Source organism: Eutrema salsugineum, unplaced genomic scaffold (assembly GCF_000478725.1).
Source record: "Eutrema salsugineum unplaced genomic scaffold, Eutsalg1_0 scaffold_4, whole genome shotgun sequence".
Classification (NCBI taxonomy): domain Eukaryota; kingdom Viridiplantae; phylum Streptophyta; class Magnoliopsida; order Brassicales; family Brassicaceae; genus Eutrema; species Eutrema salsugineum.
In genome coordinates this window covers 7,553,693-7,570,541 of record NW_006256686.1, presented here as the reverse complement: position 1 = coordinate 7,570,541, position 16,849 = coordinate 7,553,693, and the positions used below count along the sequence as shown (strand labels likewise).

General features: G+C 35.8%; 3 protein-coding genes and 1 non-coding gene across 4 annotated transcripts; 1 reads left to right on the top strand and 3 right to left on the bottom strand.

Annotated features, from left to right (window-relative positions):
• TRNAM-CAU lies at positions 1-86 on the bottom strand. The gene is given in 2 exon segments: positions 1-36; positions 49-86. It is a non-coding gene; the product is annotated as a tRNA-Met (tRNA).
• A 5,195-nt stretch (positions 87-5,281) lies between these two features.
• On the top strand, positions 5,282-9,849 carry LOC18013902 (glutathione reductase, cytosolic). Its single transcript, XM_006418750.2, has 17 exons — positions 5,282-5,416; positions 5,624-5,800; positions 5,932-5,996; positions 6,198-6,267; positions 6,470-6,541; positions 6,952-7,155; positions 7,359-7,432; positions 7,525-7,608; positions 7,720-7,807; positions 7,910-7,991; positions 8,266-8,339; positions 8,461-8,568; positions 8,708-8,772; positions 8,891-9,004; positions 9,141-9,240; positions 9,351-9,404; positions 9,504-9,849. Exons 2-17 carry the CDS (start codon positions 5,651-5,653, stop codon positions 9,597-9,599), a joined length of 1,500 nt encoding a protein of 499 aa, XP_006418813.1. The 5' UTR covers positions 5,282-5,416; positions 5,624-5,650; the 3' UTR covers positions 9,600-9,849.
• On the bottom strand, positions 9,733-11,354 carry LOC18013901 (15-cis-phytoene desaturase, chloroplastic/chromoplastic). The gene has a single exon (XM_006418749.2). The coding sequence runs from the start codon at positions 11,255-11,257 to the stop codon at positions 9,839-9,841; it is 1,419 nt and encodes a 472-aa protein (XP_006418812.1). The 5' UTR covers positions 11,258-11,354; the 3' UTR covers positions 9,733-9,838.
• A 46-nt stretch (positions 11,355-11,400) lies between these two features.
• Positions 11,401-14,497, bottom strand: LOC18013817. The gene is made up of 11 exons (XM_006418747.2): positions 14,328-14,497; positions 14,129-14,197; positions 13,434-13,529; positions 13,276-13,348; positions 13,081-13,179; positions 12,891-12,961; positions 12,683-12,790; positions 12,461-12,598; positions 12,268-12,370; positions 11,897-12,108; positions 11,401-11,753 (listed from the first exon to the last, which is right to left on the bottom strand). The coding sequence occupies exons 1-11, from the start codon at positions 14,379-14,381 to the stop codon at positions 11,685-11,687; spliced, it is 1,092 nt and encodes a 363-aa protein (XP_006418810.1). The 5' UTR covers positions 14,382-14,497; the 3' UTR covers positions 11,401-11,684.
• Positions 14,498-16,849: the final 2,352 nt, after the last annotated feature.

The window sequence follows — 16,849 nt, the reverse complement described above, 5'->3', positions numbered from 1 at the left end:
TGGGCTGAGAGAGGCTCGAACTCTCGACCTCAGGATTACTCAGATAGCTATGAGACCTACGCGCTAGCCAACTGCGCCACCAACCCATTTGAAATAGTTGATCCACAATAGATTAACAGTTAAAAAAATCAAACCAACCATTTTCTTAGAAAGTTGATGAAAAAAGAATAAAACAAGTCATTATATACTTCACCTCATTTTTAATAATTCATCCAAAACAAAGATTAATGCTTAATATAACAAAGATGACGGACACAAGACAGGTCCAAAGAAGAAAAAGATGTTAATAGGAAATCCAACTCCCGACACACTAAAAAAAGAATGGTTCAAATTTGGTTTCCCTGCGAAAGAAACAACCCATTAAAAGTCCATTAATAGGGTAGAAAGGTACAAAGTTTCGAGTGATAGATGAGGATACTTAGTTGGAATTATCAGAGTCTCAAGAGCCGGAGGACAGTAAATTATCTTTAGGAAATTTAGAAGAAGCATAGACCGGAGTTTTTATTTCTTTCAGAAACTAAGCAAGATTTGTTTTTTTTTACAAAAGTTTAGTTCATTTTGATTATAATAAAATGTACACGGTTAAATTGTATGGGATAGATGGTGGATTTGCCTTATGATAATTCTTTTGATGTTATTATTTTATTTTTGAATAATATAATAATTGATATTGAAGCAAAAATTTTCAAAAAGTTTCTATTTTTTTATTTATGGGGATTAAGTACCAAAGTTGTGAGATCATGTATGGAAACGGTAAACAAAAATAAGTCTTACCAGAACAGAACTTTGGTTAATAATTAGAGGTCTAAATGAGATAACGGAAAATAATGACAAGCAAGATGGTACTTTAAGACATGCGTCCACCTTTGTATCCTTTAACACGATGATATGGAATTGTGGTTTTTTGGAATTTCCATGCTTGGGAAATATAATGTCTTGGAGGGGATATATTTCAGGCTTTAGCTAATAAAAATTGGCATGATATATTTATCCATTCTTTCGTAGAGTATCTAGCGATGATCGGATCAGACCATAGATCGATTGTTGCTACAATTGAGGATAAAATTCCTCATAAGAGATCACAATTTATATTTAGATGGCTAGGGGAAGAGGGTTTAATGGATACTATAGCTAAAAGTTGGGAATTAAATCATAGAGGATAAGAGGTTCTATTTGTGGATAAGATTAGAAACTGCCGGGAAAAAATATCTAAATGGAGACAAAATCTTAAACCATATGAACAAGATAAAATTTCTGAACTAAAACGGGCACTCGAGGATATATAAAATGATGACACACGAACAGAACATTAAGTAATCGATGCCTTTATAGAGATGAAGAATTATTTTGACAATAAAAAGTACAATACAATGGGCCACATTGGGGGATAAGAACACAAAATTTTATCATGCGCAAGTAAAACAACGGAGAACTAGAAACCGAATAATTGGTCTACATAATGCTTTTTGCACATTGGTTACTTCGGAAAAGAAATTGAATAGGTGGCAGTGAGGTGTTTTGATGAACTTTTCACTTCAATATCTCTGCCGGATTTTTAGGAAGCATTGGCGGAGATAAAACCATTAGTTACAGATAACAATAATTGATGCTTACCGCAAGGGCTACTGAGGAAGAGGTGCACAAAGCATTATTTATGATGAACCTAGAGAAATCCCCAGGATTAGACGGAATGACAACACTTTTTTACCAACGCTCGTGGCAAATTATTAAAATGTATATAGTGAATCTAGTAAATAGTTTCTTGGATACTCGGGTTTTCGATACAAGGTTGAATATGACGAATATCTGTCAAATACCAAAAACGGAAAGACCCACGAGGATGACCGAGTTACGGCTCAGTTTTATGCAATATCGAATGCAAAATAATATCTAAGTTGTTATGCCAGAGATTAAAATAATTGTTACCAGACCTGATATCAGAAACTCAATCAGCCTTTATAGCTGGGCGACTTATTTCTGATAACATATTGATAGCCTAAGAGATGTTCCACGTGTTAAGAACCAATAAATCATGTCAACACAAGTTTATAGCAATCAAGACGGATACGAGCAAGGTTTATGATAGAGTGAAGTGATCTTTTCTTGAAAACCTATTAAAACGACTCGGTTTTGCAGAAAAATGGATAACATGGATGATGCAATGCATTACTTATGTCCGGTACAAAGTTTTATTAAACGGACAGCCAAAGGGACAAATAAATCGGGGAAGGGGTCTCCGCCAAGAAGATCCACGTTCACCATACTTGTTTATATTATGTACGGAAGTCTTAATAGCGAACATAAAAAAAGAGAAAAAGGAAAATTGTTGACGGGGCTGAAGGTTGCAAGAGCAAGTCCATCAATTTCTCACTTACTTTTTGCGGACGACAGTTTATTTTTCTGCGAAGCAAACAAGGAAGAGTGTCAACATATTTTAAATATACTACGCCTGTACAAAAGCGTTTCGGCCCAACAAATAAATTTCGATAAATCTTCGATACAATTTGGCCACACGGTCCCGGAGGAGATTAAACAGGAACTGAAGCAAATTTTAGAAATTACAAAAGACGGAGGAATGTGATCTTATCTTGGCATCCAAGAAAGTATAGGTGGAGCCAGAACAAAAAAATTAATTTTGTAGCAAAAAGACAACATAATCGGATTAATAGTTGGACCTCAAGGTTATTATCAAAAGAGGTAAAATAAGTTTTACTGAAATCGGTGGTATCTGCAATGCCCACCTTTGTTATGTCATGTTTTCGGTTACCTAAATCCACAACGACAAAACTAACTAGTGCAGCGGCCTGATACTGATGGAGTACGGATGGTCAGCAACGTGGAATGCATTGGTTGGCATGGACAAATTAAGATGTGTTAAAATAAGATGGAAATGGGACTCAGATTTTGTAATGTGGAAGATTTGAACACAGATTTATTGGCAAAACAACTATCGCGGCTAATTGATTGACATATGTCTTCATTCACACAAGGTTTTAAGGGACGATACTTCAGGAGCTGTAGTCTTTTGGACCCGGTACGATCCTATTCACCATTCTATGGATGGTGAAGCATAATCTCGGCTAGATCTCTAGTTAATAAAGGGCTAATCAAAAAAGTTGGTTCAGAGTGTTCTATCTCAGTATGGAATGAATCTTAGATACATTCTTCTCGTCTGAGATCAGCTATTTCTAAGGGTTTTAATTTTTACCTGTATCTTATGATAATCATCTGATTGACCCCTGTGACAAATTCATGTAACCTGAGATTAATAACGGCAATTATTGATCCAAAAGATGTGGGAACTATTCAAAAACTAGAAGATATACAGTAAAATCAGGGTACCAAATTGAACATTCTGTGCGAGGAGAAATTTCAGGGAGGTATATGGGCCAGACATAAGGGTATTACAGGCCTATACTTGAAAATTGAAATGCCCTTCGAAGTTAAATCATTTTATATGGCAAGCAATATCTGGATGTCTCTCGGTATGAGTTAGGCTATTCTCATGGAATACAATGTGATACACACTGTGCAAGGTGTGGAGCGGAAGAAGAAACGATTAATCATGTTCTTTTTGGATGTCCCCTGCTCTACAAACCTGGACATTATCTCAGATACCAACACCTCCCAGAATTTTTCCCATGACATCGGTTTATTCAAACTTTGATCATCTATTTTGGAGACTTCCAAAAGAGATAAAAACTACAAAATTCTCCTAGATTATATGGTATATTTGGAAGACACAGAATAAGAAAATATTCTCCAATGTAGATTTGGACCCACAAAAAAACTTTAAAAATATTGGAAACTGAGGCAACTTTATGGGAGAAGGCTCAAAGACCTAGACATGAATTAACACTCACAAATTTTGGCAGTCCTATAGACCATTCAATACAGTTGCTTTACGAGGGATGGTGGTGCTATATTGATGGTTCTTGGAAGGATATAGATTTAGTTGCTGGTTTAGGATGATACTATTTTAAAGAAGGAACTCTGGAAACAATAATAGGAGCACAAAATGTAAGGCATAACCTTACTTTTCTACATGCGGAGTTGGAAGTCCTCGTATGGGCTATGCACTGTATGCTAGAAAACCAAAAGACGATAATAACTTTTGCAACAGACTGTTCGGAGGTGGTAAAAATGGTGTCTACATCCGATAAATGGCCAGCATTTGATCTACATTTGGAAGAGATTGTGAAGATGAAGAACAGGTTCAGTTTTTTCTCTCTATATCGCATATCCCACGCGCAAAAAACATGAAGGCAGACAATCTCGCAAAAGTGCTTGTGTCTACCCTCAAGACGTTATCTATGTAAATTTAGTATCATTGGTTTGACTTGTCGAACCGTTCTAGATACTCAGGTTGTTGTTAAAAAAAAAACTACTAATTTTAGAAAGTTGATGAAAAAAGAATAAAAAAAATCATTATAAACTTTGGTAGCATGATGCAATAATAAAAATAATGTGTAGAATTACATAGAATTATTAATTTTGCTTAATAATTATTTTTTTTATATTTCGTAGCACAAATATATAACAAACTATATTTTAGTGTTTATATTTTTTATTTTACAGAATTTTGTTGATTAACAAAGTATGTGGAGAATTGCAAAATGTGTGGAATTGCATTTAAATTGATATTAATATACACTATATCTACATCCTTCACTCATTGAGTATTCTACTTATTTTAAATACTTGTTAAGTTTTGCACAACACCAAAAATGTAACTGAAAGTTGAAATCTTGATTACAAAAGCATTTTATTTTCGTTATTGGTAGATCATACTTTTCAAGACTCTCCACAGGATTTAAAAGGGAAGGTGTCTTAACCCAAAGGGGATTAATGAATTTTCATGAAACTCCAATATTGGGTTTTGAACTTTTGTTTCAAATGTTCCATTCGGATTAATGAGCTCCAGACTTAGGTGAATTTGAATTAATTGTATCCGTCAATGTTTTATTAACAAAAAAAAAGAAGTGTTTGTTGTTCTTCGGCTGTGTCACTAAATTTCATTGGCTTTATGAAAAGCCACGTCAGATAAAATTATGACAACACGTACGCTTTATAGCGTTCAATTTAGACCTTGAAAATTCTCATATCTTCGTTTGGCAGTCGCTTTCTCTTATTAAATTCGCATATGTTTTTCCTATGAGCACTAAGTTGGTATATATTATATTTATTCCCGATATAAATAAATTCCACGTCATAAGTATGAACACTCATAAAAATCAATGTTTAATATATTATTCTTTTTTCGACTTTTAACTATATTAGAAAAAAAATACCTTGTAAAATGATATCGTCGTGATCAAAAACCTTAGAGAGAGATCCGATTTCATTTACCCACACAATCATTTGTTTTATATCTTCCCCGTATCTCTGTCTCTCTTCTCTGGATCTTACTCTTCTGGTACACTTCTACTTGATCTTGCTCGATTTTCGTTTCCGGCTCATCATAGATATAATATCCTTCTTTGGATCCATTTCTTTTTCTGATTGGATTTTATCTTTACTGATTCGAGATTCGCTGTTTCGTTGGTTTGATTTTCAATTTTTATAATTTCTCCTTTTTGCCTAGTGGTTGATTGATCATCGTTTTGGGGTTTATATTTTTTAGTTTCTGGATTTCTGATTCTGCACAATCATGGCGAGGAAGATGCTTGTTGACGGAGAGATTGATAAAGCGGCGGCTGAGGAAGCAAACGCGACTCACTATGATTTTGATTTGTTTGTCATCGGCGCCGGGAGTGGCGGTGTTCGCGCAGCTAGGTTTTCGGCTAACAATGGCGCTAAGGTGAATTATTTTATTTTTTCTGCGGATTTCCCTTTGATTTAACGGATAGATTTTTATTTCTCTGTAGTTTATGTCTTTTGTTTATAATGCGTAATATTAATATGTTGTTGTTCTGAAATCAAATGTTGTAGGTTGGTATTTGTGAGCTTCCATTTCATCCCATTAGCTCGGAGGAGATTGGAGGAGTTGGTGGAACGTAAGTTTGTTGCTTTCGTTTTTTTATTTTATTCTGTATTTGTCGTAAAGAAGAGATCTTTTGATTCTTTAAACATATGGAATTATGCTGTTCCTCAGTATTTTGGTGAAAGCTGTTTAATGTATGTTAGAGATATTCTTCTTATCTTTTTGCAGCTGTTTTATGCGATCTTATTATACTTTTGTTTGTTTTCAATTTCAGCTGTGTTATTCGTGGTTGTGTTCCCAAAAAGATTCTGGTCTATGGGGCAACTTACGGTGGTGAACTTGAGGTACAAAGCATTTTTCCCTCGTAATCATCATTTCACTTTCTTTCGTTCTGTAAGAGAAAAGTTCATAGTTAATCATTTGCGCAATCACTATTTGCAAAAATTTTAGGCTTTCTATTGTTCGGTGAAAAGAAACTTAATCCTTAGACATGTCAACTGAAAAAAACTGTGGTTGATGATGTGTGTTGTGGTTATTTGCTGGCAGGATGCTAGAAATTATGGGTGGGAAATAAATGAGAATGTCGACTTCACGTGGAAGAAGCTTTTGCAAAAGAAGGTATGCAGGAATACTATAAATACGTTATGCGTTTTAATATCTCATTGGTTAAGTAAATATTTTACATTGGTTTGATATCATGATACGCTTGCACTAGTATCTCCATGCCAACAAACTTAGCTAATTGTAAGAGATTAGCATTGCCACTTTCTCTTTAAACAATGGAATTTTGAAGAGCATATGATGAAAACTATTTGAAGACAAGTGGTTTTGAGGGTTAAACTTTTGGATACTTTTTCGCAGCCTATAAGATACAGATGTTATTGTTTGGTCAACCATGAATGTTAAATGGTGGGAAATGATTCTTGACCTCCTCTGTGCCTAGTATACTTCCATAGCTTGGATATCTTGGTGCTGCTATAAAGTCGAACAGAAATAATCATTAACGTTCTTTAATTCACTATGTGCAGACTGATGAGATACTAAGACTGAACAATATTTACAAGCGGTTGTTGGCGAATGCTGCTGTGAAATTGTATGAAGGTGAAGGAAGAATAGTTGGTCCCAATGAAGTGGAAGTGAGACAGATAGATGGCACAAAAATAAGCTATACTGCAAAGCACATATTGATTGCCACTGGCAGTCGGGCACAAAAACCCAATATTCCTGGACATGTAAGTTTCTGTGTCAGTCTTTATCTACAATAGCAACGAGTGTGATGTGTTTGATATTTATGAAATCCTTTTCATCGAACTATCTTTTGGAAAGATTTTAGTAGGAATAACAGAACCAATTCTATGTTGCAATACGAACTTTTAATATAAACTGCTATGTAAGGAAACTTCACTGATTTTTGTACATAAATTGTCTTTGACAGGAGTTGGCTATTACATCTGATGAAGCTTTAAGCTTGGAAGATTTTCCTAAGCGTGCTGTAGTGCTTGGAGGAGGGTAATGTCTTCCTCAATGTTTTTTCTGTTGATGCACCTAGCATGTCAATCGTATCAAAAGTTCAATCCCGTTACTATTTACTTCTTAATCAGGTACATTGCTGTGGAGTTTGCATCAATATGGCGTGGAATGGGTGGTACCGTAGATTTATTCTTCAGGAAGGAACTTCCACTAAGGTGCGGCATCAGCTTCTGTTTTTTTTTTTCAGTCCTGGCACTCTTTTTACTGAAACACTATCCCGTTTTTCTTGGGCTTATTTTTTTCCCTTAAAAATTCTATTTTTTCAGGGGGTTTGATGACGAAATGAGGGCACTAGTGGCTAGAAATCTTGAAGGACGGGGTGTTAATCTGCATCCGCAAACAAGTTTGACTCAGGTATCTGAGTTTGATTGTTTTTTTTTTTTCTCATTGTCTCATTACAGGTCTTTTTACTCGTTTCATCAGTTCATACTGAACATACTATATCTTTCAATGTAGCTGATAAAAACAGACGACGGGATCAAAGTAATATCGTCTCACGGGGAAGAATTCGTGGCAGATGTTGTACTATTTGCTACTGGTAACTTTTCTACCTATGAATAGTTATGTGATTTTCACGTTTCTGTTTGTGTATATATGTATTAGAGTAATTCTCTCCCGTTCTATCCTACTTTAATACATGTACATCTGTGTGGCTTTTGGGTTTATAGAACAGTAGTTATTCGTTCGTTATTTTTTTATAACTGTATGTTTTGGCTTCCTCCCTTGAACTTTATTTATAAGGGCTTTTCTTATTATTGCATATTTTCATGGAGCTGTGTTAAGGATGTATCTTTTGTTTATATCGACTACAGGCAGAAATCCTAATACCAAGAGACTGAATTTAGAAGCTGTTGGTGTTGAAGTTGATCAGGCTGGAGCAGTGAAGGTTGTAACAAATTTCATTTTACCGCAATTTTTTTATATGTTATCTTCAAGAATAGTTTTCCTTTACATTCTAAGGAAAAACTATACTCTTGCAGCCTACTAATTTAGTACATTATCTTCAGGTTGATGAGTACTCGCGCACTAATATACCTAGCATATGGGCTGTGGGAGATGCTACAAACCGAATTAACCTCACACCTGTTGCGTTAATGGAGGCCACTTGCTTTGCGGTATATGCCTCTGATTTTGCACTTATAATTTACACAAACCCTTGGAGTAGTTTCGACCACCAAATCTTTCAACTCTTGTGTTTGTGAATGTCTGATTATATAATTCATCTGTTAATTGGGATTGTTTTGATGCTTGCAGAACACTGTTTTTGGTGGGAAGCCTACTAAAGCAGACTACAGCAATGTAGCATGTGCTGTATTTTGGTAAGCATTCTTCTCTCCGATTTCGACATATTTTTCTGTGGTATACCAATTTAATCTGAAGCATTTATAGAGGTTTCACCTTCTTTTTATTTACATTTTTCTCTTCTCTGTCTGCCAGCATACCACCACTAGCTGTGGTTGGTCTCAGCGAAGAAGAGGCCGTAGAACAAGCGACCGGTGATATTCTTGTTTTCACATCAGGCTTTAATCCTATGAAGAACACCATTTCTGGGTATGCAAACATTAAAAGTTATATAATTCATTAAAACTCTTCTCTTGGTTGTTCTTCAACATGCATTTTGCACCTGATCACTGTTTGAGGAAACTAACCCTCTCTTTGATCTAACACAATATTCTTTTGGTGATAGACGGCAGGAAAAGACATTAATGAAGCTTATAGTTGATGAGAAGACTGATAAGGTTATTGGAGCATCCATGTGCGGTCCAGATGCAGCTGAGATCATGCAGGCAAGTTCTCCTTAAATGAAAAGCTTCTACTATTTTATTTGGTTTTGTTTCTACAGTGCAAGTCTTTCCTTTACAGTGAGATTTAATGTGTCTTTTATTGCTTAATGCAGGGAATTGCAATTGCGCTCAAGTGTGGAGCAACCAAAGCACAATTTGATAGCACGGTAAGTAAAAATAAATCACAACATTTTGGTTTTCACTTTCAACAGTTTGATGTCTTTTCTTACTAAAGATTGAATTTAACATTGTGAAACAAAACACAGGTCGGGATACATCCATCTTCTGCAGAGGAATTCGTGACAATGCGCTCTGTGACCAGACGCATTGCCTACAAACCCAAACCTAAGACTAGTCTATGAACCGCCAAAATCTAAGGAAAAAAAGACAGTTGCAAGAAAAAACTCGGTACATTTGGTTTGATCAGAGAGATTCAGACAGAAACATGAGTTTTACTCTACTCATGTCCAGAGCATGTCAAATCCCAATAAATGATTTATAATTATTGTTGTTTTGTTGATATTTCTCTTCATCACTACTAAACTTGAGAAAGAAAACAATGTTGAAAAACAAACTTAAATACAGTGAGTAAACATAGATTCTATTTGATTAGACCCTTTTCTCGTAACAAAACTTCAACGGCTCGATTCCCAGAAACCAAAGCCCCATCAAACGTAGCAGATGTCATGTAATCACCGCACAAGTAAAGACCCGACCCGACCCGAGGACTTTTCATCAAATCGGTAGGTGGGCATTGGTTCGGTTGAGCGAATTGGATCCGGTACGTTTTCAAATGTCTCCACGACATAACCAAAGACTCACCGAACCAACAAGAGAGCTCTCGAATAACCTCTGCTGCTAAATCATCATCGGATCTATCCTCAAACAACCCGATCAAAGACACCGAAACCAGAGCTTTTCCCGGCGGCGCGTATGTCCGAGCAACGTTTGTAGCGAAGAACATGTTGTTGACTATTCCGGTGTTTGACCCGTTGAGAAACAGAACCGGATCTTGCACCGGTATCTGATCCGCTTCAGCTGTGAAGTAAAGACAAACGGTGCTCCGAGCCGGTTTAGTCTTAACCGGTTCTCTGATCCCATTGAGAAGCTTATCCACTTGAGGTTGCTCGACGGCGATTATCACACCTAGCTCCGCCTCCAAAACGCCTCCGTCTTGAAGCCTTACGATAGGTGGACCCGAACCCGAATCCGACCCGTTTGGATACTGAACCGAAGCGACCCGTGTGTTCAACACGACGGAATTCGCGGGTAATTTCTTGGCAAGCTGGTTAGGGATTTCTCCGATCCCCATGGCCGGTAGTGTGTTTTCTCCGAGAGCAAGACACCGGAAAACGAAATCGAAGAGCTTCGATGTCGTCTCGAGTTCTCTATCGAAGAAAACTCCGCCGAAGAATGGTCGGAAAAACCGATCCAATATCTCGTCGGAGAAACCGATCTTCCGGAGGAGATCAACGGTCGAAACCTCGTTATCTCCGGTTAATATCTCTTCGTCTGACTTGATCAGAACTCTAGCTCTCGTCACAGCGATAAGAGCTTTGTCCACGACGGTTCCGATCGGGTTCGTGAGAGAAGCCACCGAGTCCGATAAATGTCGGAGAGGATCAGCTACGGTGTGAAATTTTCCGCCGTAGAAGACTTTAGCTCCGGCGTAGAATCTCTGCAGGTCAAGCGCTTCGTAATCTAGAAGCTTCTTAGCTTCGGGATACGCAGTGATGAAGATCTGAAATCCTCTGTCGAGGAAGAAGCCGTCGACTATGTCTGTGCGGACGCGTCCGCCGACGCCATCGGAAGCTTCTAGGAGTAGGAAAGGGATTCGTTCGGTGGTGAGACGAGTCGCGGCGGCTAAACCAGCGAGTCCGGCGCCGATTATGATGACGCCCGTCTGATTCTTTGATTCCGCGGAAGATCGAGCTCCGGTGAAGCGTCGGTATCGGAGATTTGCATGGCGAGGGAAGAAACGAGAAGTAGATGAGGTTGGGAGAGAGATCGCAAGTGGCATTTTTTTATTGGATAAGGTACACACACGTTTTGATCAGAGAATCAGACAGGAACATGAGTTTCCTTTTAGTCATCATGTCCTAATAATTGATGATGTTTTTCTTTTCATCACTACTTAACTTGAGAAACACACAATTTCTAAAGAAATTGAGATAATCCATTCAGATTCCATGAAGCTCTTACAGGAAACAGAAGATTACATGAAGTGTTCTTTTATTATTAGCACTGAGACTCACATGTATGTAAGAAGAAAATAAATTATAAATCGAGAATGTAACCTTATGGCAAATATACACATCCACTGGTCTGACCACAAAAAGTGTAATCCTTTTTCTTAAAACATTCAAATAAGACCTGGTTTTCAAATGCGGCCAGCTGAGAAACACGGCTTGATACACACAAACTCAAGATGATTCATATTTAATGTCTTAATCGAGCTTCACGTTTGAATATAGAAGCGTGTCCTTAGTCAAAGGCATGTTCATGAGGAAGTACACCTGCAACGACCATGAGAAGCACTGACTGTCAAACTTCAACGACTTATAGGTTCAACATTTCAGCTACAAAACTACGATGATTCTTTATCTGCTTGATAGTTCATTGATTGAAGAGAGAGGATATTGAAATTATGTGATCTTACCCCAAGGATAGTGGCAATGAGCAGGATTATTCCAGTCAACCAAGCAAGTGTCAGCCTAACAAGTATAACTTCAGCGATAATGGCTGCACTTGGAATTCCCTCTACCTCAGCCATCGAGCGTGCAGATGAACGAGAAGAAGGCTCAACGCTCAGCAGATTTTCTGATTCTTGATTTACTCTCTCATCAAGGACGATCACCCCAACAATTTGGCCTGCAAGATCCCAAAACATTTATCAGCTTACACACAAACCAAACAGTAAAGAAAAACAATTTTTTTTTCAAGGGATTGAGTATCAGTCGAAGTGTTCATCATCTTGAGCTATTTTCTAAGACGCATAATGAGTTTATCAAATCACATAGACAATTGCACCTTTATGAGATGTCTCCAACAGGTCGAATAGCTTTGATAGTGTGGCAAGCAATACATCCATCCCTTGCTTAGCCATACCTTTCCCATACTCCTGTGCTAAAGCCTATGATTACCAGAGAGAATAAATCATGTCAGGCACATTGGCGTTAAGTAGAATAACAAAGATGTTCAAGATAATAATAATAAGCCTTACATCGATGCCGCCAAAGCGTCCAACAGTTAATTCAGCAGGTCTCTCAATACCATTAGATATATCCTCGTGAAGGTTGACTGCCCGTCTGATATTCTTATATAGATCCAAAAGGTTCAACGCAAATTTCCTCTCTGCTTCCTGCCCACGGTAACAAAAGTCAAAAGCCTTCTTCAACAGAAATCGTAATATCTACAAACAATTTCATGGAATTAAGAGTATCACCTTTTCCAAATGGAATTCCACATTAGCACCACCAGCCAGAGGGATTCTCAACAATCCAGTCAATGGTTCAGCAGAGCCAGCGACATATGATCCACCCAACCAAGATGCCTACAGATAGTATAACCACACAATTAACTAGTGGTCACATTACAATGAAAAAGACAAACAATAGTGTTTGCACTTAGAATGACAGGTATTATTAACTTACAAACTCATTCATGTCTTTGTCAATCGCATCAGACGTGGGTTCATTGACAGACACAACAGCCACTTCACTTTCTGCAGAATTTTGAAAAGATTAACAGAATATATTCAAAGGAAGACTTGAACCCAAATGAAGAAAACTAGAAACTAGTCAAGCTTATCAGATAGTTCTGCTATTCAAGCTATCAGGGCACCTGGAAGTTCAATCTCTGCTTTGTAAGAATCAGAACTAATACTGCTCCTTATGGCATTCCCCAAGAAAGAATGACTAGTGTGGGTTTCCACAAGCGCATCTGCAGTTACAATATAAACACTTGAATGTCTTACGAATTTTTGAAAAGTTGATTCATGTCAGAACATTAAAGCTTTTCAGTGAATTATTTGTGTACCAGCTCCAGCGATTTCTAGGACAAAAGCAGCACGAGGCCTCTCAAATGGATTAGGCTTTAGAATCCTATTCAGCTATTATAAAAAAAAAGGGATGATCAAGTACAGAACTTTCACCAAAGATATAAAAAAAGAGAACTTTACTAGAATTCTTAAAAACCTTGGATGAGCCATCAGCTGTCAAAGTAGCTGGTGGTGCAAAACCCAACAAGGCGGACACTGACGCAGATATTTCAGAGAGCGACATGGGAAGCACCTATGGATTTCATTTCAAAAAAAAGAAGATAACTAAATCTGATAATGGAATCGCATGGTGCAATCTTTTAGTAGCATTTACTTATAAAGGACATATTAGAGAAACAAAGTGCCACAACATAAAAGATAATCACCCAATACCCAATGAAAAAAAATCAGTGACCAAACCACCACTTGATTCTAGCCCAAAAGGGATTCATGTGTTGGTAAATAGAAATTTAAACAAAAGAACTATCAAAGTCACAAACTTGAGTACTAGTCAAACATGAATTTGGAATGTGATCTCTCATCAAGAGCATACCAAAAAAAAAAACAAAACCAGACAAGAAAACTTCAGATTGGTGCCGCTTAGACAAAATGATGGATCTTACTGTATAGCTTCAATGAATTCGTGTCTCCGTCTAATACATTGACCTGATCTACGACCAAACGAAATAAGAGATTTCCCAACAAAAACCAATGTGGAAGGAAACATAACCAGGAAACTCGTCTTCATTTCAAGCGAAGATCTTAGATTAAATTACAAAACTATACAAATTGATTCGTTAATCCACATATTTTGGGACAAAAAACTCTAAGAGGCAAGTGACAATGATTTACCTCTGATCGTGGACGAAGATATTGGTTGTTGGATCCATCTATGAAGAAAACAGAACCACTGGCTTCTCCCTATCACAAACATCGATCCAATTTATAACAAAACAAAAAGAGTCAGATCCATAAGTTATAGATTTATAAAGGCAATTCCCGTGAGAAACAGAAGAATAGACGAGTGCACGATTTGAAAAAGGAAACGAACCCTCGAATTAAGAGTGAGAAGCAGAGAGACGACGAATATGTAGAAGGCTTGCATCTTTAGGAAGAGGGTCGACAGGCAAAGAGATAGAAAGAAAGAGAGAGAGGGAGAGATCGGAGTTTATCTGGCGAGATGTTTAATGGAGGAGACGAGCCAGATTTCGGGGTCGAAGTGGTGGACACATTGACAATATACGGTGTCGCATTCGACATACAGTCCAAATACCGGTCCAATTCGGTTAACTTAATTTGTAAATGGGATCTGGGTTAGTCACTCCATTTATTGGTTTTTGATTTTTTTATTTATTTTTTCATTCATTGATTTTAAATCGAATACAAGAGTTATACATCCATAATAATTCATTAATAAATAAATAATTTAAAAACACATCCACAATTACATAACCAAACTTTAAAGAAAACGATGAAGAAGTGAATTTCCACGATGTTTTGGATATCAAAACCTTACTCGCAAACGGGTTAGTAAACCTGTTTTTTTCCCTTTCGAAAATCAATCACAAAATAATAAGTTCGTTGTTTTTAGTTATTATTTCTTGAATGAAATTTTATAGTTTTCTAATGTTATTGGTGAAATTTAAGATCTTCTCTTGCACTGATTCATTGATTCTCCATGAAAATACTATCTCGGATCCCAAATTTGTTAAACAAGATATTAAGAGTCTTTGGAATTTAAACTCAATCTATTCTTTTTATCAAAACAGTTGAATATGAAAAATCTTTCACGGAGATAACGAGCTCGTTTGGAATTTCTTATTTGGAAAGAAAATGTCCATATTAGAACCATATTTTTTGTTTCAGTTTGGTTTGGTTATATCTATAACTAGGTGTTTAGCCCGCGATTTGCGCAAACCGAAAAGTTTCATTGAAACCTAAAATAAAATTTTATGTCATAAATCAAAAATAATTAGATCAAGAATTTGATACATACAAAATTAAAATAAAGCTAACCTATAAAAATAATCATTGTCTAACATTAAAAACTTTAAAATCAATACTAATAAGTGTATGAAATCAATAAACACAAACTAAAATAAGATTAATATGAATTATTCATCTTTTTCTCTTTTTATTTTTTAATTTTTTTTCTTCTTCACTTTCTATGTCTTTTTTTACTTTTTATTCTGCTGATTTTTCTTTTTTCACGTTTTCTTCTTCTTCTCCACATCTTTTCTTTTTTCCTCTCATACATCTTTTGATTTTCTTCTCTTCTAGGTTTTATTTCCTTTCTTTTTCTTCTTCAATGTTTTATTATTCTCTTTCTTCTTCTTTTTTTCTTTTCCTTTTTCATTGCCATCGTCTTCTTCGTTATCATCGACTTTCTATTCTTCTGGTGTTTTTCGGCTTTTAACTCATCTTCATATTCTTATACTTTCTCCAATTTCTCATCTTTTAAGGTTTTCATCCAATTTTTTCTTTTTCCTATCTTCTTCTTCTTCTACTTTGTCTTCTATTTTATTTTTTTTTCTCCTTCAACAGATTCTTATTCCTCTTCTTCCAATTAGTCTTCATCTCTCTAAATTCTTCATCATATTTTAAAGATTTTTGTCTTATCTGTCTTTTTACTCCTCTCATGGTTTATAATTTCTCTTTTTTAGTTTTTTCCTTATATTTTTGAGTTTTTTTTTTTATCGTTATTTGTTTTCAAATTGTTCTTCTTTATTATCTTCATCTTTTTTACTTCTTATTCATCTGATTTGTCTTCGTTTTTTTTTATCATATTTACCTTTTTCTACTTTGTCTTCTTCATCTTCTAGTTTTCTTCCATTTTATTATTTTTTTCTTTCATTTCCTCTACTATCTACTGGTTTTCCTTTATTACTTCTTATTCTGATTATCTTTTTTCTTCTCCAATTAGTCATTTAATTTTTTTTTGTTCATCGTCTTCGACCTATCCGAGTATTTTTTTTATCTTACTTGTTCACCGTATTATTTTTTGTTCACATTATCGTTGTTTTCTTATTCTTCTCCTTTATCTTTATTTGCTTTTCTATTCTTTGTTTTTTCCTTCTTATCTTTCATTGTTTTTGACTATTTCTTCTTATGTATTGTATTAATCTTCTTTGACTTCTTGATTTTTTTTTATTCGGTTTTTTCTTCGTTTTTTTCTGTTGATTTTTTTTTGTTTTATTTGTCTGCCCCTTCTTCTTTGTTTTATTTTATTGTCTTTGTATTCTCTAAATTCTTATTCTTCAACATCTTCTACGATTCTTTTTTTGGTTTTATTAGCCGTTTTTATCTTCTGCTTTTTACTTCTTCTTGGTCATTTTTGTCCTATCCAAACTTTTTTTTCTTTCTAATTTTTGTTTGTCCTTTTCGCATCTTTACTTTCTTCTTTTTTATTTTCTTTTTCATCGTCGGGTTTTCATCTTCTTATACTTTATTTTCTTCATCTACCATTTTTGTTCTTCTTTTTCTTTCAGTTTTATTCTTCAACTTTGAAATCTTCATCTCATTATCATTTTTCTTTTTCACTATTTTGTGTTACCCATCTTGATCTTATCGTTC

What these genes read in the sequence shown, in the direction of transcription:
- LOC18013902 (XM_006418750.2), top strand. Translation starts at nt 5,651, where the DNA reads ATGGCGAGGAAGATGCTTGTTGACGGAGAGATTGATAAAGCGGCGGCT. An exon ending in CGGCTAACAATGGCGCTAAG is followed by an intron (nt 5,801 to 5,931) that starts GTGAATTATTTT and finishes CAAATGTTGTAG; the next exon opens with GTTGGTATTTGTGAGCTTCC. An exon ending in TGTTGTACTATTTGCTACTG is followed by an intron (nt 7,992 to 8,265) that starts GTAACTTTTCTA and finishes TATCGACTACAG; the next exon opens with GCAGAAATCCTAATACCAAG.
- LOC18013817 (XM_006418747.2), bottom strand. Translation starts at nt 14,381, where the DNA reads ATGCAAGCCTTCTACATATTCGTCGTCTCTCTGCTTCTCACTCTTAAT. An exon ending in AGCAGAGATTGAACTTCCAG is followed by an intron (nt 12,962 to 13,080) that starts GTGCCCTGATAG and finishes AAAATTCTGCAG; the next exon opens with AAAGTGAAGTGGCTGTTGTG. An exon ending in TCATTGCCACTATCCTTGGG is followed by an intron (nt 11,754 to 11,896) that starts GTAAGATCACAT and finishes TGGTCGTTGCAG; the next exon opens with GTGTACTTCCTCATGAACAT.
- LOC18013901 (XM_006418749.2), bottom strand. Translation starts at nt 11,257, where the DNA reads ATGCCACTTGCGATCTCTCTCCCAACCTCATCTACTTCTCGTTTCTTC.